Source organism: Sus scrofa, unplaced genomic scaffold (genome assembly GCF_000003025.6).
Source record: "Sus scrofa isolate TJ Tabasco breed Duroc unplaced genomic scaffold, Sscrofa11.1 Contig524, whole genome shotgun sequence".
NCBI classification, from domain to species: domain Eukaryota; kingdom Metazoa; phylum Chordata; class Mammalia; order Artiodactyla; family Suidae; genus Sus; species Sus scrofa.
In genome coordinates, this window is record NW_018085235.1 from 47,117 (window position 1) to 71,173 (window position 24,057).

The 24,057-nt window shown below is 36.1% G+C and overlaps 1 protein-coding gene and 1 pseudogene across 1 annotated transcript; both read left to right on the top strand.

Moving 5' to 3' along the window:
- The first annotated feature begins 8,413 nt into the window (after positions 1–8,413).
- Positions 8,414–9,856, top strand: LOC100625596 (annotated as a pseudogene).
- An 8,351-nt stretch (positions 9,857–18,207) lies between these two features.
- LOC100521089 (olfactory receptor 6C2-like) lies at positions 18,208–19,232 on the top strand. The gene has a single exon (XM_013997614.2). The coding sequence runs from the start codon at positions 18,247–18,249 to the stop codon at positions 19,186–19,188; it is 942 nt and encodes a 313-aa protein (XP_013853068.2). The 5' UTR covers positions 18,208–18,246; the 3' UTR covers positions 19,189–19,232.
- The last annotated feature ends 4,825 nt before the right edge of the window (positions 19,233–24,057 follow it).

Below are 24,057 nucleotides of genomic sequence, written 5' to 3' on the forward strand. Positions count from 1 at the left end.
TGTATGTACCTGTCAAATGCTACAGTTAGTTCTTATGAAATAACTAATCATCACAAAACCAGTGGTTTAAAACTTGAGTTTCTGGGCCCACAGGCTGTTTCTGCCTATTTGAGGAGACATCATCTGATCTTAGCTGGGTTTCTTCGGAGAATTGTCACTATGGATGATTGCGTCTTGCTGTCCAGTAAGGCCTCATTCACAACTGTAGACGCTGAATGTCTCCTTACTGATATAACTGAACTCTCTTCCAGATAGTTTTATCCTCTAGTTAACACTTGGTCACATGGTAGGATCCTGGGGCTCCAGGAGAGACAGTGGAAGCACACACGGGCTCTGAGTCCTAGACACAACATCCCTTCCACCCACAGTTCAATGAGCCAAGCAGGTCACAGGACCAGTCAAAGTTCAAGGGAGAGAAATAAAATTACTTATGTGTGAATGAGTCTAGAGAGACACGTTACAGAGGGTGTGGCTGGGGAGAGAGGTAGCCATTTTTGCTCCCCCTCTTCCACAGACACTGTGTCCCCCTTATATTTCATAATCCCTAATATTTTCTCTCAAGTATACTACTATGTCTTTAGTGTGCTTATGATGCCTGGGAAGCCAATGGTGATTAATGTTGCTTTTCAAATTAATGTTTAATAAATAACAGTTGAATAAATCCCATAGGAAACAATAAGAGTAATCTTGTAGAGAGGTAATATCTATAATAACTCTTAAGTGATCCGGAACCATACAGAGAGAAATAAGGTGGGTGTGATTTATGTGGAATTAAAAGGAATTTGATTAACAAAGTGCTCTGCAAATCTTTTACTTTAATTTTAAAATCTTTTCACATTTTTCACTCATTATAGCAGTGATAATCATATAATGAGAGCAATAAACTTTTCTACCAAAAATATATTTGCTAATTCTCAAATAACTCCCCAAAGTAAATTTTTGAAGAAGGGCAAAATTGAAATTTAATGACTACCATTTCCTTCTCATATGTAAAGCATTGATAATCATATCTCTTGTCCTGTTTATTACAATTATGTTTAATCATTCTGACTCTTTTGCTTTTTTATTTTTCTCTTGTATCTCCATTTCTCATTCCATTCCTCACATCTCCATAGTGTTTTTAAAGTTTTGGTTTTATTTCTGCTCTTTGTACAAAATATATTTGAATAGATCTAGCAAAGCTATGTATTGCTAGTAATTGCTAAAAATATTATTTGCTCCCAGCAACACTTACCTACAAGGTAATGTCCATTCCAGTATATGGTGCAACCTCTCTAGTATAATAGCAGTGTGACTTCAAGGAAACCTTTAAAAATATGCATGTATTATTTTTCAAAGCATCAGTTAAGACACTAATGCATAAAAATCTTCAACAGAGTGATAAATCATTTTATTAACAACGAAAAATTTAATTCTATAATATAGTAGAGAATTTTCATGGAAAAGGGTACAATGCATTATTTAGCAATACATGATTACACCATGAATATACAGAAATTATTATGAACTTTTTTTTAGGGCTGCACCTGCGGCATATGGAGATTACCAGGCTAGCATCTATTTGGAAATACAGCTGTCAGCCTACACCACAGCCACAGGAACACAGATCTGAGCCGCATCTGTGACCTACACCACAGCTCATGGCAACACAGGATCCTTAACCCACTGAGAGAGGCCATGGATCAAACCCATAACCTCAGGTTCCTAGTTGGATTTGTTTCCACTGCGCCACAATGGGAACTCCTATCACGACTTATAAACATACAAGAATGCTCAGAAAAAAAATAAGGCAATACAAATTGAGAGGAAATAGAGAACATGACGCCAGTCATATATCACCACTCTCTTACATTTTATGTCAAATTGGAATTAACTCAAATTGATTTAAGATATATGGACATTAATTCAGGTTATGTTTTCCCCAAGCACAACCTGAGTTATAGATTTAGAAGAGAAAAAAAATTTTTTAATCAGCCATGGGTGATTGATTCTAAGGATGGCAGAACTCTGTAGTACTCTTCATATTAACTCACTAGTGTCTTTTAATTAGTTCTTAAGTTTTTGCTATTGCTTATTTATTTCGTTTTTTCCCCTCTACTTAGCCCAAGCACAGATTGACCAAGGTTCTATAAATCTGACTTGCTCTTACTCTTTTCTTTCCTTAACAGCAGATTCGAACCCTTGATTGTTGAATTTCAATTCAATATGTTTTACTCTTAAGCCTGTGTAGATGCTGACTGAATAAAAATAGATGTGAAAAAAACTACATTTTCTTTCACTTTGAAGTTAAAAAATGACAAAACAGATCTAGACATAGGGACTATCAAGATTGCAGTAAATCTTTCTCACTTGTGAAGCTCACACAAACCTCTAGACAGTCCAGTGTCTTTGGTCAAACTGGGAAGGAATTATACAAAGAAGAAATAAGTCATTTTTCTGGGCAGGTATAAATTGGAAATGATGTAAACTGAGAAAAATAACAAAACCCCCAAAGGTAAGTGTTTTTGTATAAAAGAGATTTGAAAAACAGCTGAAAGAGGGAACAAATTGAGAAATAGAGTCATCAATAGCAGTAGAAGATTTCACAGATCAAGTTAAACATAAAGAAGGGAAAAGGGTTTGGGATTTTTTTTTTCTAGTTAAGCTCTCTTAGAAAGAAAAAATCTCATTATAGTCTTAAAAACAAGGCAGCTTATTTCTACAATCTGTTTGGGAGACTGAAAGCTATTGTTTCATATATGGTTGTAATAGTTTGCATGTTTTTTGTATTCGCAGAAAGATGTCATTCTTAAGTTTATATCCTAAAATTTATTTTCTTCCCAAGTAATACTAATTATTAATTCAATCTTAAAGTCCTAGATAAATAGACATCTAAATTTTGTGGAGGAGATTTCAGCTTTGTGTAAAAGATTGGACTAAATTGTCCGAAATCTTTTACCTGTAAGCTACTGCGATTATCTTCTACCATTTGTAGATCTTGTCTTCAACTTCCAGATGGACCCTGGTATTGTCGTGGGTTATGAATATTGTTGTTATCATTGTGATTCTCGAAGTAGACATCTATTCATGTATGTAGATATGTGGTTATCAATTCTTAAACACTTTGGGTTCATGTGCCTTTATTAAAAATATAGAGAAGGAGAAGTAAAGAATAGGTACTAACTGTAAGAAGAAATGCAGTTTAAGAAGAGGAAAAATGGGGTAAACACAGAAAGCAGGCTTATGGACCCTATTTCAACATTCCTCTAATTCCTTGAATACAATATAACATTTTGTCAATGACTGTCAGTGCACCTGAGGTCTTCCAGGCAGTGCTTTCATTCACTCTGTTCCCTCTCTTTCTAAGATATTCTCCTAAATAATGTGATTTCAAACAGTCTGATTATTCTCACATTTATACATATGTAGGGTAAATCCATTTACAGTTTTCTGACTACAATAATCCACTTACCTGGGACATCAAGGTCAAATTTACAGTGTACAAATTCAAATCTGCCATTGTCTACCTGAGTGTTCTTGGGCAATTTGCCTGAATTCTCTACTTTTCTCATGTGCAAAATTCCAGGAAAAAATAGTATGTACATCTTATGACTGTAGTGATTAACTTAGATAACTGAGGTTAAGTATCTAAAACTCTATCTGTAGAAGAATATATCCATCATATTTACTTTATTGATATTCTTATTTTCTTATCTAATCATTTTCCCTTGAGGATAAACAAGATATGTATAGAATTTTATTTTTTTATTTTTTTTTGTCTTTTTGCCATTTCTTGGGCTGCTCCCCGCGGCATATGGAGGTTCCCAGGCTAGGGGTTGAATTGGAGCTGTAGCCTCCAGCCTACGCCAGAGCCACAGCAACGCGGGATCTGAGCCGCGTCTGTGACCTACACCACAGGTCACGGCAACGCCGGATCGTTAACCCACTGAGCAAGGGCAGGGATCGAACCCGCAACCTCATGGTTCCTAGTCGGATTCGTTAACCACTGTGCCACGATGGGAACTCTTGTATAGAGATTTTAAATGTGGCACCACTATTTTCACTCCCTCCCTGTTAATCCTAAATTTCTTAGAGTCACATTCTATATTTCTTCTTTTTCTCCCCCATTTTTCTTTATCACCAGGTTTTGTCATATTTGTATCCCTAACACCTTATTAATTTAATCCTTTTCTACTCTGACAGCACTGATTTACTTTGAATGTCTTTATCTCAGTTGAAATATTGAAAAAGCCTATTGATATACTCAACATATATCTTTCCTGCCCCCACTCAGCCTTTTAAAATCAATGCCATCAAAATAATTTTCAGAAAGCCCAGATATGGTTAATACATCCCAATGTTTTGGGGAGGGGGACAAAAGTTTTTAAAATATTTGTAACTAACCTTCTTTCCATGCTTGATCTTTCCTGAACCCTGATACCATCCCTCGTTTAGACAGAGATAAATTTTAGCTTTTAGGAGGACCCTTGATGAATAGAGGAAAGAGCACATTCTTGGGCTTTGTGTTTCAAATTCATGAAGCAATAAGATTATATTATACATAAGATTGTGTTTGTGTGTGTACATATGTATACAATGGAATATTAGCCATAAAACAGAATGAAATCTTGCCATTTGTGACAACATGCATGGACTTAGGTAGAAGACATTATGCTAAGTGAAACAAAACAGATAAAGACACATATTGTATGATTTCATTTGTATTTGGAATCTAAAAAAAAAAAAAAAAGGAACAATCAGAACAGACAGACTCACAGAAAACAAACAGGTGTTTACCAGAGAATAGGAGATGAAAAGGAAAAACAAACAAACAAACAAAAAACCAATGGTAACTGTTTGAGGTAATGAAGTCTAATGAGCTTCCTGTGGTGGCTATTTCTCAATGTACATTTATACAAACCATATTACACCTTAAATACATTTAATTTTTGTCATTCGTACCTCAGTAAAGGTGAAAAAAAAATTTAAAATGAATAGATACTGTATATCCATTCAAAGAATATCTAGAGAAGGCAAACTAGTCTCTAATGACAGAGAACAGGTGGGTGATTGGCTGTGAGCAGCACCAGTAAGGGATGGACAGGAAGGAGGGAGTAAAAAGGAAACTTCATGAAACAATGGATATTTATTAGTGTGACTGTGGTGTTACTTTCTTGGCATATACATATAAAAACATCAACTGTACTCCTTAAATAGTGCAGTTCATTGTATGTTGATTGTATCTCAATACTACAGTTAAAAATTAAAGAGCAAAAACATTAGACTTGACTGCATGAAACTCTGAATTATATGCCAAAAATCAGTCATGACACTTTTAAAGACTTCTAATCTTAAAAACATATATAATATATTTAAAAGAACAAGATATGAATAGGTATAAATAATTTCTATTAAAATTTAATTATACTGGCAAATGTTTGATATAAAATAATTTTATGGTTACAAATTTTTAAGTGAAATTACACTTCTACAAATATTCTCACACATGAAAAAATATTTCTATGAACATAATTTCAATAGAAAGGTTGGTAATTTTGAAAAATAAAAATAATTATACATTTAATTAGATATTGGTTTTAAAATGTTAAAAATATCCATAGAGCCAATGTTATAATAGTGAATAATTGGAAAAAATCATAAATTTAAGATATGCTTAAATAATAGGTATTTTTTATTGTGGTGAAGTGTACACAACAAAATTTAGCATTTTGACAGTTTTAAGTATAAAATTCAGTGACTGTAGGTAAATTCATATTGCTATGCAACCATGAAAGCATATTTTGTATCCAATTACAAGATATGATTGCATATTTTTATGTATTCAGTAATAACATTTATGATAGTGTATTCAGAGAAAGAAATGTCAGGAAAGACAGATCTATAATGTAAGCAGTACTCTTGTGTAATTATAAACTTCCTTTTGTTGTCTGATTAAAATGGTCCAATGATAACAAAACTACTATAATAAAGGAATTTATTAATATAAAAAGAATTACAACTTCAAAATGTCTTTCTAGATGTGAAAGATTTTTTTTTCTCTTTTTAGGGCCACACCCGTGGCATATGAAGTTCCCAGCTAGGGGTCTAATCCGAGCTACAGCTGCCAGCCTACACCCCAGTACAGCAACACCAGATCCAAGCTTTGTCTGCAACCTACACCACAGCTCATGGCAATATCGGACCCACTGAGCAAGGCCAGGACCAAACCCACAACCTCATGATTCCTAGTTGGATTCCTATCCACTGCACCACTATGGGAACTCTAAGATGTGAAAGTTTTATTTTAAAGAGCAATGTAACTGAAATGAGAGGTTGCCCTCCTGACCTGTGTCAAGTGCTGCTTTAACATCCTCCTGTCTCCAAGGACACAGTCCCCACTGAAACCTGTGTTCCTTGTGTTTTTCCCAAACTTCATTACTCATGAAACTAAGTAACAACTCTTAATTGTAGGTCAGCAAGGACCATTTGCTTTTTTCACTTAGTGGCATTTTTGGCAAATTAAAAAGGAGATTCACATTTGGCACTATAAAAGCATTTCTCTCTGTCCTGATGATTTAAAATTGATCCCCTCTACCATGGAGAGAGCTCTAAAACTCTTATTAGAATTTATTTTTGTTTCAATGATGGAGAGAGTAAAAAATATTTGGAGGTTTATAGAAGTGCTAAAACCACCATCATAAGCAAGTCTTCCCAATTTGTTGGAGAGGGTGAACAAAGAAGTTCTGTGCATTCCCAGACATGCCAATGAACATGAAGACACAAATAGCTTTATTAAAATATAATATTTAACATTATAGTGTAATGTTGCTCTGTTTCAACAACCAACAGAAGCTCTGAGTAAGTGTGATAAAGTTTGTCTCTTTGATTGCAATTCCCTTTGTAGGATCTAGGTTATATTTTCTTCTGGAAAGAAAAAATGGGTTGCAGTAATAATTTATATTTTTAATGTATTTAAGGTATATTTTCAGATGTCAATTTTTAGAACAAATTTCCCTTGTATAGATAAATGTCATTTCCTGGGAGTTTTCTATGCATAAGATATGTAAAAAAAATCTGTATCTAACTTACTGTAAGAAATATTCAGGGTAACTTTGAATAGCTATCCAAACTCGAATTAAAAATAGTGTCTTCCTGTATATTGAGGTATATAAGCCTATCCTTGCATTCCTCTCCCTATACCCCCCCAAATAACATAATGACTGAAATGACTCATCACATCACAGATCCCTGTGTTCATACCGAACATTTGTTTAAAAGACAGAATAATCAGAAATCATGTACTTAAACTTTACTGTCAACCTGTTTTTTTCTAGTATAAAATACGTTGTAATGTCTGTGATGAAAACAGATATATTTGGAGAATTGTGTAATGGTCAAAGTTTGAAGGGCAGAGTGAGATTTCATAACGATGCATACAACATCTGAGAGATTAGGAGAAAAGGTGAAAGGAAGGTAGGTGGGCTGCAAATATATATGTATGTATGCGTATCCCTTCTATATCTTAATGTGATATAAATACGTGATAGTTGTTGAATGGGAGGGTAAATTTCCTAAGAAGATTTTTAACTTTTGAATAAGCCATAATCCTCTGTTCTTGATTTTTTTTTTTTTTTTTGTATTGGAAACAGTCACAGTCAACCCTGCCCAACGTCAGCAAGAACAGCATGTGATAAGTTAAACAAGAAAGTAAATATACTGATAAAACATGAGGGGAATATTTAATTAATTGATGTCAGGAAATCTCAAGACATGAAATAATATACACTAACTTTATATTAGAAAATTTGAGTCCCTACTGGTGTAGCATCAATGAAGATGATTCCGCGACTGGAAGATGCTGGAGGGAAGAGAAGGCAGTCATCACTGTATCAGCAGTAAAAAGTAACACAGAAAAGAGCACGTAGACTGTGAAATGGGGGGTTGTGGGCAAGCAACAGTGTGTGGGTTGTTTGTGAGAATTATGCACACTGAAACTAAAAGCAAACCCGGCAAGTGAAATTTTATTTTGAAACAAAGACCTCAACTTTTGCTCTTGAGTCTATAGAGTGAATCCAAGTTATATTAGCACACTTTACTCAAAGTGTCAAGAAAATACATGAAATAAGAATGCAAATTTTTTCCCTTTCCCTTTTTTCTTTACAGAAGTATTATTGATTTGTGATATATTTCTGAATAGGGAAAAATTCTTGAGTCAAAAGACGCTATTACTACCCATAAAAGTGCACCTCCTCAGCATCCTTAGTCACAATGGAAAATTCTAAGGACGTGATAGACATAAAACGTAAGTGTTCATATTTACATATAATATTATATATAATTAAATATAAAAGCTCAAATACTTTAAATTTGAATCAGTTAAAATGATCTGTAATCTCTAAGCAAACTTCTCTGAATTCATCTACAGACTGGGAGAAGTCAGAAGTCAGTGATGAGAAACCGAACAATAACAACATTCATTCTGCTGGGACTCACAGACGACCCCAAGCTACAGGTTCTGATTTTTATCTTTCTATTTGTAGCCTACATGCTGAGTTTGACTGGAAACCTGACCATCATCACACTCACCTTTGTGGATTCCCGTCTCAAAACACCCATGTACGTTTTCTTAAAAAATTTCTCCTTCTTGGAGATCTCATTCATATCTTCTTGCATCCCCAGATACCTATATAGCATAGCAACAAGTGACAAGGTCATTACCTATAACGCTTGTGTCATTCAAGTGTTTTTCACTGACCTCTGTGGAGTAACAGAGTTCTTTCTCCTGGCCGCCATGTCCTATGACCGCTACGTGGCCATCTGCAAACCCCTGCATTATGTGACCATCATGAGCAGCAGAGTCTGTGGAATTCTCATCAGCTCTTGTTGGATGGCTGGTCTCTGTGTTTTAATCCCACCACTTAGCCTGGGTTTAAATCTGAAATTTGTGATCTAACAGGCTTGATCATTTTGGCTGTGATGCTTTCCCTTAGTGAAAATCTCATGCTCAGACACATGGCCCATGGAACAGTCGGTTATAATCTGTGCTGTGCTGACCCTGAATATGACTCTCACTTGTGTAGTTCTGTCCTATGCCTACATCATCAGCACAATTTTTAGGTTCCCTTCTGTGCATCAAAGGAAAAAGGCTTTTTCGACCTGCTCTTCCCACATGATTGTGGTTTCCATCACCTATGGAACGTGCATTTTCATCTACATGAATCCTACAGCAAAGGGAGAAGTGACCATTAATAAAGTTGTTTCACTGCTTGTTACTTCTCTTTCGCCTACACTGAACCCATTCATTTATACTTTGAGAAACAATCAAGTTAAGAAAGCCTTTAAGGACTCATCAAAAGAATTGCCTTGTCTCAACTAAGTAAAAGAAATAATGTTTTTAAACCATCACCTCAAAACCAAGACCAAACAGTTACAATGTTTATTTTTGGATTTTGTAATCTTGTTTGCTTTTTAATAATATACATGTGAGTCACATTAATTTTCTCAGCATTTCTTTAGCCTAGCTTCTATTGAGCCCCAATCAAGCCATTTCTGTCTTCTTTTTCAATCCAATATCTAACAGTTTTGCATGTCAACTTCTAAAAAGAATCATTTTGAAAAGATTGCTTTAATATATAATAAAAGCCATTACTCTGGAAAATGGAGGTAAAATTTTTTGTAGATCTTCTCAATATATTCAACGATGATATGAAAGACATATAATAGGAGTAATTTTACATAAATGTCTAAACAAATGTCACATAATTTAAAATTAATGTAAAAGAGAACAACAGCACTTCCAATATTGAAAATAAAGAAGAATACATACTATTCAATGAACACACATAAATAGTGGGAAAATATAATAAATATTCCTTGGAATACATAGCTGAAATCATTGCAAAGTTGTAAATAGAATGTATCAGAAACAATAATGTAGTTAAAAATAGAGCAATATCTATGAAAGGAAGGGGTGCTCACAAGAACATAGACTGAAGTTATGGGAGCATGGGTCACACTATGGATCACAGCCACTTAGGTTTGAAGTCTCAGGATTAGTGCAATAGGTGCCTACCAAGAGCTGCACATTCAATGAAATTTGAATTGGAAAACCATGCTCGGAGTTCCTGTCGTGGTGCAGAGGAAGTGAATCTGACTAGGAACCAGGAGGTTGTGGGTTCGATCCCTGGCCTCATTCAGTGGGTTAAGGATCTGGTGTTGCCGTGAGCTGCAGTGTAGGTCGCAGACGTGGCTTGGCTCTGATGTTGCTGTGGCTGTGGTGTAGGCAGGCAGCTACAGCAGCTCCAGTTCGACCCCTAGCCTGGGAACCTCCATATGCCATGGGTGCAGCCCTAAAAGACAAAAAAAAAAAAAAAAAAAAGAAAAAAAAGAAAACCATGCTCATTTTCACAGAAAGATTACATTTTTTTTCTGGAAAGTATTGTCTGCTGCTTATAGAGCTGTGAGTCAAGGGAAAAACATTCCCTAGTGTGTTTGATACCTGTGCCAACATCTTACACAAATTATGCTTTTATTAGTCTAAATTCTGTCACAATAATCTAAAGTATTACATACAATGAGTTGAGAAACCCACACAAATATAATTCCTTAGAAACAATGGCATTTACACCAAACATACTAACTGCTATCTGGAAGGCAATAAATGCAAACATATACAAATTATTTGGAACACCGAAAAAGCTGCTGTCGATAGAATTCTCTTATCTTAAATGTATTCATTACATACAAAAATGTAAACTAGCCCAAAAGAGAACTTACACTCATCCTAATACATTTGAAAAAATTAAAAAATTAACAAAGTTAATGGAAATGTAACTTCCTGTGGGTAGATAATGAAATCAATGAAGTCAGCTAAAGAGATTCAAAAGGCAGTTCTTTGAAAAGTCCAACAGCATAGAAAAACTGCACCCCAATGATGAGTAAGAAAATGAAAATGTTCAATATTTTACTGGAAAATCTTGGACATGCAATAATATGAGAAAAACATCATCAGGATAAATCTGAATGAGAAGAAATAAAACTATTGCATTTAATTAATTTCAAAGTCTTATTCACATTTTGCTTCTCTGAAATGGAGTTATGTCATACAAATGAATGATATCTACCATTGCTCACAGTTTATTCAACAATATTTCCTTTTCAATAATCATACACAGTATAATTGCATGTCTTAAAATTAATGAAATTTGATATATCTGTTTTTTTTTAATCCTTGGATCGTTCTTACATATCTCAGAAAACTCATGAAACTCTAATAAGATACTAGTGGAATTAATAGAGAAATTTGGTGTTCTATATAAAAAATGGAAATTATTTAAAAATCAATAGACAGTCATAGCAATAAGCAACAGGAAATCAATAAGAAAATACTATTATCAGTCATAAAAATGACACAGGTTTGATCCCTGGCCTTGCTCAGTGGGTTGAGGATCTGGTGTTGCCATGAGCTGTGGTACAGGTCACAGACTCAGCTTGGTTTTGTCATTGCTGTTGCTGTGGCTGTGGTGTAGGCCAGTAGCTACTGCTCCAATTTTTGACCCCTAGCCTGGGAACCTCCATATTTAGGGTGCAGCCTAAAAAGACAAAAAGAAAAAAGAAAGAAAGAAAGACAGACAGACAGACAGACAGAAAGAAAGAAAGAAAGAAAGAAAGAAAGAAAGAAAGAAAGAAAAGCAATCTAAACTCAAAACAAGCAAAATGAAGGACCTAAAAAAAGATTAGAATGGAAATTTAAGAAGAGAAAAGTATTTGAGAAAATCAAGAAAACCAAAAGTTGGTTATTTGAAAATATCAAAAAAATTGGAAAATATTTAAAATCTTTGAACAAGATAAAAGAAAAAGAGACAGAACTCCAATTACTAAAATCAAGAAGAAAAAGAAAGGAGTTGCCATTGTGGCTCAGCAGAAACAAACCCAACTTATATCTATGAGGATTCAGGTTGAATCCCTGGCCCCACTCTGTGGGGTAAGGATCTGGTGTTGCCACAAGCTGTGGTGTAGGTTGTAGATGTGGTTCAGATCTGGCTTTGCTGTGGCTGTGGCATAGGCTGGCAGCTGTGGCTCTGATTCAATCCCTGGCCTGGGAACCTCCATATACTGTAACTACGTCCCCCACCCCACCCCAAAAAAAGAAGAAAAAGAAGTACATTACTAAATATTACAATAATAAAAAGGACTCTAAGGAAATACCAAAAACAAGCATAAACCTATTAGATAATCTAGATGAAGTGGACAAATTTCTAGAAAGACACAAAACACCAAAGTTAAGAAGATTAATAGATTTATAACAAGTAGAGATATTGATAGATTAGTCATTTAAAAAAAATCTTCTCTTAAAGCAAACCCAAGACATGGACGGGTTCAATGGTGAATTTTGCCAAATGTTTCAACAACAATTGATATCAGTCTTCCACAAACTCCTGGAGAAAACATTTCCCAACTTATTTTATGAGGCCAGGATTATCATGATCCGAAAACCTGACATACACGTTGCAAAATAAAACTAAAGACCTTATGAATACACAGTCCTTATGAATATAGATACGAAGATCCTCTACAAAATACTCAAATCCAGAAACATAAAAAAAAAGATTATGCATGATGTACGACGAAGAATGTCTGCATTAACCACTTCTATTCAACATTATACCAGAGATTTTTACAAAGGCAGTTAGAACAGGAAAAAAGAAATAAAGACCGGAAAAGAAGTAAAACTATTTTTATTTTGTAACATGATCATGTATTAAAAAAATCCACAAAATCCACATTGCTATTTGAACTACTAGGTTCAACAAGTTTGCAGGATATGTGATCAATAAAATAAATAAATTGCATTTTTATACACTAGTAATTCACAATTTGAAAATGAAATTAAGAAAATGTAGTGTCTAGGGACTGGGCCTGGGGAAATGAGTGGGCTTGAGACTGGCAAGTTTTGGTGTTCCCTTTTGGGACAGCACTTTGCAATACGAAACAAAATCCAAATAATGATGCATCTTATAAAGGCCATTTGGAATAATTTATGATACATTTCTATAATGTTTTCTAAATTATTACTTTTGTGGAAATATGTCAATTGTTAAAAATCAAGAATAAATTTACAGCAGTGAGTGAAACAGAGAATAAGTCCATACAATGAGTACCATGGAGTAATTTTAATGAAGAGTAAAAAAAGTGTTAAAAGTCAGAGATTGTTTTAAAAAGTAACCGAGCATTGATGAAATGAACGCTACACACAGGGATTTTTACCGACCATGCTGGCAGCACATGAAAGTTCCCAGGCCGGGGGTCGAACCCATGCCACAGCAGTGACAATGGCGAATCCTTAACCTGCTAGGCCACCAGGGAACTACAATTTTTTTCCCTTCACAGGAATTTTTTGTGCTGAAGCGTGTATAAATTAGTGAAGGGATACTTAGTGCCCTGTGTATACAAATCTAAAAAATAGAAATTTTATGATTCAATTTTATAAAATGCTCTCCCATTTTAAATGTGCTTAACAAACATGCACAGAGATACAAAAAGTAGGATGCCTCAGTGTACATATACAAATACCAATAACTGTTTCTTTACCATGTGTAATTTTATATGTATTTCCTTTTTGATTATTTGAATTATTTTTACAATTAAAATGAAAGATTCATAAAAAAATTAGTGAGTAAGGAAACTTGTTCCTTATAATTTAAAAAGATTTTTGATGAGGTTCACATTGCTTTCCATCTCTGAGAACACTGTCCCCACTGTTCCTTCAGGAGTTTTTCTTTCCCCCAAAGTTAATTACACACCAGATTCCTTAGTGATTTTCGAACCAGTCACTAAGGACATAAATATTTACTCACTTAGGTATGTACATGAAAAAAATGATAGCATTTCAAAGGAATCATAACATCAGGTTCTCTACAAACCAGAGAGGGGTCCTGCACCCTCTAGCCTTTTTTCTTCAAGGGAAGAGTGTTTACTTAAAGAAAAGAGTGTGAGATTTAAAGCAAGTTCAAAAGCTTGAGAAAATCTCGAAGTAAGGATCTAGAGATAAAAAACTCAGGAAACCTCCACCTGCGAGTGTGAGCGTGGACTTATGAAAATGGGTGATTGGCAGTGCACCCACTATTTCCATGGACGCATTTGGGGTCGCTTTTTGTCACCCTGAGGAATTTGGGTGAAATGAGTCTCTGAAGCTATGATGACCAAAGAGTAAGTATGTTCGCCTTGGTCACTTGCCTCACCTTGACATAGAGATAGAATGATGCTTGCCTCTGGAAACTAAGATGATTTGATATTTTAGGAAAAGGTCTTTTTAAGAAATCAAAGAAGGTAATTTTTTATAGTGATGAAATAAACCCATTACAATCAAATGTCAGCCTGCTTAGGCATTAGAAAAATTATCCCAGTGTAGCATGATTTTTTGAACATCCAGAAGCAACCTTTTTCAATATCACATTCACTCATGCAAACGATAAATATATAGACACACGCATTGCAGAGAGATGTGTGTGTGTGTATATCCAATAGTAATTAATCTACCCACTTGTAAATTTTACAACAAAAAGTATGTCTTAAGAATAATTAAAGATTATGACCCTGTACTTCACTATAAATTAGTTTGTTAAACTTGTATCTAGGCACGATAATGATCATACTGGGAGAAAAAAAAAATATGTTTGCAACAAAGAACACTGCTCTGCCAACAATGTGTCAGCAGAGGGAGGATACCTGTGAACAGATACATTTCATTCCTATAACTTCAGGTGGTCTATGATGGTTGGTCCCTTTATGGTCTTTAAATACCACCTCTCAGGAATTAAATTAGTTCCATTTCTTTGACATGGTATTTTACACATGAGGTGCTGAATAGTAGAATCTGGGCACAGAGTGGGGGCTGCTTCCTGCCTTCACCTCGGCAGGAAAAAAAGGAAAGAACCAAGTGAAACTATTCATAAGGCCTCCAAGGGATGCCTTTCAGTAAGCAATGTAGGAAAATGACAGCCTTTGAGATACACTTGCCAATTGGAAATATTTGAATATTTGAGTAGCTGTTTCCAAAGAGGAAACAGCTAGAAACCGATATACAGAATTACAAATTCTTGATTTCAGTTTGTAATTTCTCAGTGAGGTGTGTTGAGAAGTAGTAAGTGACATCAAAAAAGAGAAAACTCTGAATAGAAAATTAAACAGAAAGAGGGAGGCAGCTATCGCTGTGGTCATCAGTATGAGCTCTCAGCATCCACAGGTCACGGCCTAGAGTAATGCCAGAGGGATTAGCAGTAACTCCTCCACCAAAATAAGCTAAAGCAATAGCTCCCATGTTCAGAGTTATGGGAAACATCTGTTAAAGACATTTTAAAAAGAAATGTCAATTGCATTGAACAAGGAAGCCAAAAGTGTGTTTGAGGTTAGTAGGTTAAATGTGGGATGCATATGTTTTAGAGTAAAATTTTTTTTTTTTTTAGAGTAAAATTTTTTTGAAAATTTGATTATAAATCTGAAATTCCACTAATTGCAGGATATAATTTGAATGAAGCATAGTCTTGAATCTCAACAAAATTATTTCCTCCTGCTGAATGCTAAGATAGTAATAAGCAGAGGGTTGCAAGGGGAACAAAAGGCACTTAACCCAGACCAAGGTGGCTCAAGATAATTTCTCAAAGGAATTCATGTAACCCCCCACATGAGTGAAGGATATGTCAGTTAGCCATTGGAGACAGTAGGAGGGAATCTAACCAGACAAACCACTGCACTGAGATGTACCAATAAATCATTTCGGTTTATGGCAAGCAAATGCTGTCACAGTGGAATGATCACAAAACATTGAGGCACATGTAATCTTCGATATGAGATATTCCACTTAGAAACATAAAAGTAGTGCATTGTTAGGGATCAAATGTTCATATAAACTCTTCTATACATCATTACTGCATGGCCAGTTTTGACTTTTAGAAAGATTGCCTGAAATTTGATGAAATTCCATGCAAACTCATCCTTGAATCTGGTTATACACATTTCAAACAAGGGTTTCTCCAAGGGTAAATGGTTGAAGAGCAGGAGTGATGATATATTCATGAGATAAGGTTGAGAAGGAAACACAAACAATTGAAGAAGAGAAAGTTCCAGATAAGAATCCATATAAAGCATGTTACAATGCTCAATACTTATTAGCATTTTTTTTTTAATTTTTTATTTTTTAACAGCTGCATGTGTGGCATATGAATGATCCCAGGCTAGGGGTTGAATTGGAGCTGCAACCAGTGGCCTACACGATAGCCATAGCAACCCACAGGATCTGAGCTGCATCTGCGACCTGCACCACAGCTCAAGGCAACTCTGGATACTTAACCCATTGAGCCAGGCTGGAAACCGAACCTTCACCCTAATGGTTACTTGTCTGGTTCGCTATTGCTGAGCCATAACTGGAACTCAGTATTAGCTGTTTTTTTAGGAAATACACATGAACACTCTAAAATAGGCTATGAAAACTTTTGAGCCATTCGAACAGGTGCCGAGTAGCCATTTGGCCCTGTGCCTGGAATACAAGGACATATTTATAATTAGAGATAGAGACTTAGAAATCAGAAACATATAGATGTCAATTGATGTCAAAGGAGTTTGATAAAGGAGCATAGCAAGAAAGAAGTGCTTGACTTCTTTTTTTTTTTTTTTGTCTTTTTGCTATTTCTTGGGCCGCTCCCACGGCATATGGAGGTTCCCAGGCTAGGGGTCGAATCGGAGCTGTAGCCACCGGCCTACACCAGAGCCACAGCAACGCAGGATCCAAGCCGCGTCTGCGACCTACACCACAGCTCACGGCAACGCCGGATCGCCAACCCACCGAGCAAGGGCAGGGACCGAACCCACAACCTCATGGTTCCTAATCGGATTCGTTAACCACTGCGCCACCACGGGAACTCCAGAAGTGTTTACTTCTTTAAAGATTTCTAAATGTATCAGTGCTATTAAGCAGACAGCAGAATAAATTCCAGAGAATGTGATCTTTGAAAGAAGAAATTCAAAATTTTGTCTTGAGAGACATGTATGTGACTAAAGCATGGCAAATTGTGTTCGCACACAATAAGATTCATAGCAACATTATTTATAATAATCCAAATTGGAAGCACAGATAACAATAGAGGAGTACCTTAATAAATTAGGGTGTATTCATAATACAGTCCTCAGATTCCAGAAAAGAAAAGAACCACTTCTAGGAGTTCCCGTCGTGGTGCAGTGTTTAACGAATCCGACTAGGAACCATGAGGTTGCAGGTTCGATCCCTGTCCTTGCTCAGTGGGTTAATGATCCAGCGTTGCCGTGAGCTGTGGTGTAGGTCGCAGACTCGGCTCGGATCCTGCGTTGCTGTGGCTCTGGCGTAGGCCAGTGGCTACAGCTCCGATTCGATCCCTAGCCTGGGAACCTCCATATACCGTGGGAGCGGCCCAAGAAATGGCAAAAAGACAGAAAAAAAAAAAAAGAAAAAAAAAAGAAAAGAACCACTTTTACAAATAAAAACATGAATGAATTTCTAGAATGTAAAGTTAAGAAAAGCTAGACAGAAAAGACTGTATTCATTCAGTACACTTCTTTTTTTGTGTGTCTTTTTTTTTTTTTTTTTTTTTTTTTTTTTTTTTTTAGGGCCACATCCGCAGCATATGGAGGTTTCCAGGCTAGGGGTCGAATGGAAGCTGAAGCCACCGGCCTATGCAATAGCCACAGCAACGCAGGATCCGAGTCACCTCTGTGACCTACACCACAGCTCACAGTAATGCCGAATCCTTAACTCACTGAGCCAGGAATGGGACCCGTGTCCTCATGGATGCCAGTCAGTTTCCCTAACTGTTGAATCACAATGGGAACTCCTACACTTCCGTTTATATGCAGTTTAAAATAGCTAAATTTCAAGCATGCGGATAATACTAGAAATCTCTAAAGAACAGAATGTCATTATCGCATAACTGAAATTTCCCTTAGCTCTAGGAGGCTGAGGCAGTGGTAATCAGGGAAAGCCCCGCAAGGGCTTCGGTGGTGCAAGTTGTGTTCCATTCTTGTTTCTTTAATACATATTATTTAAGCTCCACCCATTTTTATGCACTGTCCTTTGTTATATTTACTAATAAAATATTTTATAAATAAAAACTGCTCTTAGGGGATTGTGAGCCACATGGCAGAGCTGTTCTCTTGTCCATTTACAACATGATTTTTGGTACCACTTTTTTCAATATCAATCTCAATTTTCTAAACAGATTGGGCTGAAGTCCGCAGCCCATGATGAGAAACCATACAAGGCTGACGACATTCATTTTGCTGGGACTGACTGATGACCCACAGCTTCAAGCTCTGCTATTTATCTTCCTGCTTGTCACCTATATGCTGAGTGTGACTGGCAATCTGACGATCATCTCCCTCACCCTAGTGAATTCTCAGCTTAAATCTGCCATGTACTTTTTCCTCCAAAATTTCTCCTTCTTAGAGATCTCATTCACTACAGTCTGTATCCCCAGATTCCTTTATAGCATGTCTACTGGAGACAAGACCATTACTTATAATGCCTGTGCTAGTCAGCTATTCTTTGTCATCTTTTTTGGATCAACAGAATTTTTTCTCTTGGCCGTCATGTCCTATGACCGCTATGTGGCCATCTGCAAACCCCTGCATTATGTGACCATCATGAACAGCAGAGTCTGCAGAAGGTTTGTCCTCTCCTGTTGGGCTGGAGGTTTGTTCATCATAATCCCTCCACTTAGTCTAGGCTTAAATCTGGAGTTCTGTGACTCTAACGTCATTGATCATTTTCTCTGTGATGCGTCACCTATCCTCAAGATCTCTTGTTCAGACACATGGTTCATAGACCAGATGGTTATAGCCTGCGCCGTGATGACCTTCATCATGACCCTTGTGTGTGTAGTTCTTTCCTATGTATACATCATCAAGACAATCCTAAGATTCCCCTCTGCCCAGCAAAGGAAAAAGGCTTTTTCCACCTGTTCGTCCCACATGCTTGTTGTATCCATCACCTATGGAAGCTGCATCTTCATTTACATTAAGCCCTCAGCAAAGGAAGAAGTGGACATTAATAAGGGTGTGTCAGTGCTCACCACTTCCGTTGCCCCAATGCTAAACCCCTTTATATATACCCTGAGGAACAAGCAAGTGAAGCAGGCATTCAGTTATTCAGTCAAAAGAATGGCATTTTTCTCAAAGAAATAGGAAAATACTGAAATTGTGGATCCAAATTATTATGACAGCTTGGTATGGCCTTTTGCCTTTTCTAGGGCCACTCCTGCGGCATATGGAGATTCCCAGACTAGGGGTCGAATTGGAGCTGTAGCCACTGGCCTATGCCAGAGCGTAGCAACAGGGGATCCGAGCCGCGTCTGCAACCTACACCACAGCTAACAGCAATACCGGATCCTTAACCCACTGAGCAAGGCCAGGGATGGAACCTGCAACCTCATGGTTCCTAGTTGGATTTGTTGACCACTGCGCCACAACAGGAACTCCCAGCTTGGTATGGTCTTTAGCATAGGACCAAAGCAGATCAGTAAACTATTTTTGATGAATAATAAATAGAGAAAGAGAAAGTAAGCATTATATACTGTAAAAGCAATGTGACAAAGTTAATATTTGGTGAACATAACAATAAAAAAATTGAACTTCAAACTTATGCCTTTTTTGATTCTTTTTAAAGTAATTCATCTGTACTGTGTTTACAAAAATATGAGTATACAACAAATTGAAAGTAGTTAAATGCTAATTCTGCACCGTAAATAGTTTGGGGAACACTAGATCAATGGGCCTTAAGTTTTTACATGATTTTGTATCTTTGAAATCATAATCAGACAAAGTGTCTAAAAACATTTTTGTTCTTGGAGCTAAAACAGATACTAACTGGTTTATTTTTTCCCCTCCTTGCAAAACAAATGGGCTATGGTACCATCTGCCATTAAAAGAGATTGTCCAGGAGGACAAGAGAAATTACACTTTGAAACCAGTGTCACCTATTCCGCAAACAGCTCAACTGTGCAAGTACATAAAGATGATGATGACGATGGTGACGACAGAGATGCTGGCATCCACATACCTGGCAGGATCATTCTCCAGATGTTAGTACCAAAAAAAATTTTCTAAAATCTTGAAAATTCTCATCACAAAAAGAAAAATTCTGTATCTATATAAGCTGACCGGTGTTAACAATACTTATTGTGCTAATCATTTCACAATAGATACAAATGTCAAATCATCATACCCAAAACTGATATAATTCTTTATTTCAATTACACCTCAATAAAAAGGGATTAGCAGATATCAGTTCCTATATGTAAAATAGATAAATAACTAGATTCTCTACATAACATGGGAAACTATATTCAATATCTTGAAATAAACTATAATGGAAAATAATGTAAAAGGATATACATTTTATCAGATATATTATATATATATATGACTGAATCACTTTGCTGTACATCTGAAACTAATAAAACATAGCATTTCAATTTTAAAAAATTTTAAATACTTTCTAAAAATCAGAAAATGTACTCTACACAAAAAGAAGTATATTGTATCACCAAAGAGGAAGACTAACATTACAGAGCTGGAGATAAATCTTCAATGGGAGTTTATAATAGATAGGAAAATTAAAAAAAAAAAAACCTTTTAGGAAGAAGCAGGCCAAACACTGAAACAGAGAGAGAGAGAGAGAGAGAGAGAGAGAGAGAAAGTAGATATGTTTTGCACAAATACAAGAACAAATTCCAATAATACTCAACTGGAAAAGTGTATGGAAAACTCGGGTTCATACTGATCAGAGATCAGTAGCATAAAGTGAGAAAGACCAAAAAAAGTATGAACCTCTGTATTAATTCTCAAGGAAAACTCTTGAGAGTATGAAGCTCTTCATACTCTTATTTATCTCATTCTTCATAACTTTCCATATTTCTCTCCCTAGTCCTCTGTGTCTGGGCATGTGGAATACATTTGTCTCTCTAATATTTTATTTCTAGATTCTTGTTCACTCCTGAAATATTGTTCTTTTCCTTCTTTAGCTTGTCCTTTAGATAAATCCCATTCATCCTTTGGATCTCAGCATAGTGGCAATGCCTTGGGGACTTCCCCTGTGGCTCACATCATAATGTCAACACCTTGGGAAATCTTTCCCTGGCCTCTTCCCAAAGCGTACTTTCTTCCCATTTTCCCAAACCCTCCACCCCATTGCAATAATCCTTTTGCATAAAGTCTGTCCATACTAAGTCTGTATTTATTTATTCTGTTTATGGCAAAATATAATAGTATGGATACTTTCTGAGTTTATTGCCCCTTCAATCCTATTAAAAAGTAGACATTGAAAGTTCCTGTGTGGCACACTGGGTTAAAGATCTGGCATTGCCACAGCTGTGGCACAGGTTGCAACTGTGGTGCTAGTTCAGCCCCAGGCCTGAGAGCTTCCACATGACATGGGTGTGGCCAAAAAAAAGTACACAAAATTATTCTTCCAAACAATACTTTTGAGACTTTATGAGATCACATAGCAACAGATAACCTCTCCTGTGGTTGTGAAGAAAAAGAAAAACAACCTAGTCATTGAGGATATATGAAGTCAGGTGGAATTTTATCAGAGACATTCACTCTACTCCTATAAACTGAATTGCTCCTCCTGCTTTCAGGGAAGACAAAGGAAGCTCAAACTATCTCCTCACCTCTGCTCCTCTTTTGCTCTGTGTACCCAACAGGATTTTCATTCATCACTTTACATATACAGTAATTGAAATACAATAATACAATTATGAAAAATAACCACAACCACTAGAATCAGGGTGCCTTGATTTTAATCCTAATCTTACCAATTACTGGTTGCAGGACATTAGGTGAGTTGTGCAACTATAGGAATTTGATTTCTTGGTCTGCAAAGTGAAAACAATGGTAGCTGCAGCATATATAGAGCTGTGAAGACATGAGATCATGCACATAAAGAGCGCTGAAAAGTTTCTGGTGCTTAGCAGATATTACTGTTATTATTAATCCTTAAATTGGACAATATCATGCCAGTGTTCTCCCAGCAGCACCACATCTAACCCAGAACTGTATTAATTTACAGCCTGGTCCCTTTTCAGTGTAGCTCAGCTTTAAAGATATTTTTCTCCCTATCTTCTAGCTTGAATCATTTTCAATGAGGAATCTGAGATTATCTGTCCTTAGACCTGCTTTATTGAGATTTTCATGTCACTTGTTCTGAGGAATATTTTCATTATTATTATTGATTTACAATCTTTCATCAAGTTCTGTTGTACAAAAAAGTGACCCAATAACACACATTTCCCTGTGCTGTGAAATAGGATCCCATTCTCCATCCATTCCAAATATAACGGTTTGCATCCAAAATACCCCCAAAATGCCCATCCATCCCACTCCCTCCACTTCCCCCCTTGGGAATACTGAGTCTGCTCTTCTAAACCAGGATCTTTTTCTGCTGTTTGTTTGTTTGTTTTTAGATAAGATCATCTGTTTCATATTTTAGATTCCCCAAACAAGTGATATCATACTGTATTTGCCTTATTATTTCTGCTTACTTCATTTAGTTTGAGAGTCTGTAGATCCATCCATGTTGCTGCAAATTACATTAGTTTGTCTTTTTATGGGTGAGTAATGTTCCATTGGATATATGTGTCACATCTTAATCCATTCATCTGTAATGGACATTTAGGTTGTTTCCATGTTTTGGCTATCAGGGGTACATATATCGTTTTAATTAAAGTTTTGTTTGGATGCATTCCCAGCAGTGGAATTGCTGGATCATACGTTAGCTCTTTATTAAGTTTCCTGAAGTATCTCCATACTGTTTTACATAATGGTTGTACCAATTTACATTCCCACCAACATTGGAGGATAGTACTTTTTTCTCCACACCCTCTCCAGCATTTGTTGTCTGTGGACTTGTTAATGATGGGCACTCTGACTGGTGTGAGGTGTTACCTCAATGTAGTTTTGGTTTTCATTTCTCTAATAATTAGTGATATTGAGCATTTTTTCATATTCCTATTGGCCATCCCTATGTCTTCTTTGGAGAAATGTCTGTTTAGGTGCTCTGCCCACTTTTCAATTGGATTGTTGGTTTTTTGGTTTATGAGTTGCATGTGTTGGGAGATTAGGCCCTTGTCTGTTGTATTGTTGGCAAAGATTTTCTCCCCTTCTGTGGGTTGTCCTTCATTTTTTTTTAATGGTTTCCTTTGCTGTGCAAAAGCTTTTGAGTTTGATTAGGTCCCATTGCTTTATTTGTGTCTTTATTGTTATTATTCTAGGAAGTGGATCAAACAAGATATTCCTGTGATTTATGTCAAAGAGCATTCTGGCTATGTTTTCCTCTAGGAATTGTATACTGTCTGGCCTTATATTTAGGTCTTTAATCCATTTTGAGTTTATTTTTGTATATGGTGTGAGATAGTGTTCTACTTTCATTCTTTTACATGTAGGTTTCCAGTTTTCCCAGCACCATTTATTGAAGTGGGTATCCTTCTTGCACTTTATGGTCTGTCCTCCTTTGCCATAGATTAGTTGACCATAGGTACTAGGGTTTATATTTGGGCTTTCTCTCCTGTTCCATTGGAATATATTTCTGGTTTTGTGCTGGTACCATTTTGTTTTGATGACCATAGCTTTATAGTATTGTCTAAAGTTAAGAAGTTTGATTCCTCCATTTTCATTTTTCTTTTTCAATATTGCTTTGGCTATTTGGGGTCTCTTGTGTTTCCATACAGATTTTAAAATATTCTGTTCTAGTTCTGTGAAGAATGTCTTTGGAACTTGATAGAGATTGCATTGAATCTGTAGATTGCCTTGGGCACTATAGTCATTTGACAATATGGATTCTTCCAATCCAAGAGCATGGTATATATTTTTATCTGTTTGAGGAATTTAACTCAAATTATGATAAGGATTATTATGGTCATTGGTGTGATTTCCTTTGTTTTTATCCCTCTTGGTGATTATTGACCTGTTTTGTTTTATCATCAATTTTGTACATTTTCATACAATTTTATTTTTTTAGGGCCACACCTGTAACACAAAGAAGTTTCCAGCCTA

Coding starts and splice junctions, on each gene's coding strand:
- LOC100521089 (XM_013997614.2), top strand. CDS start 18,247: ATGATGAGAAACCATACAAGGCTGACGACATTCATTTTGCTGGGACTG.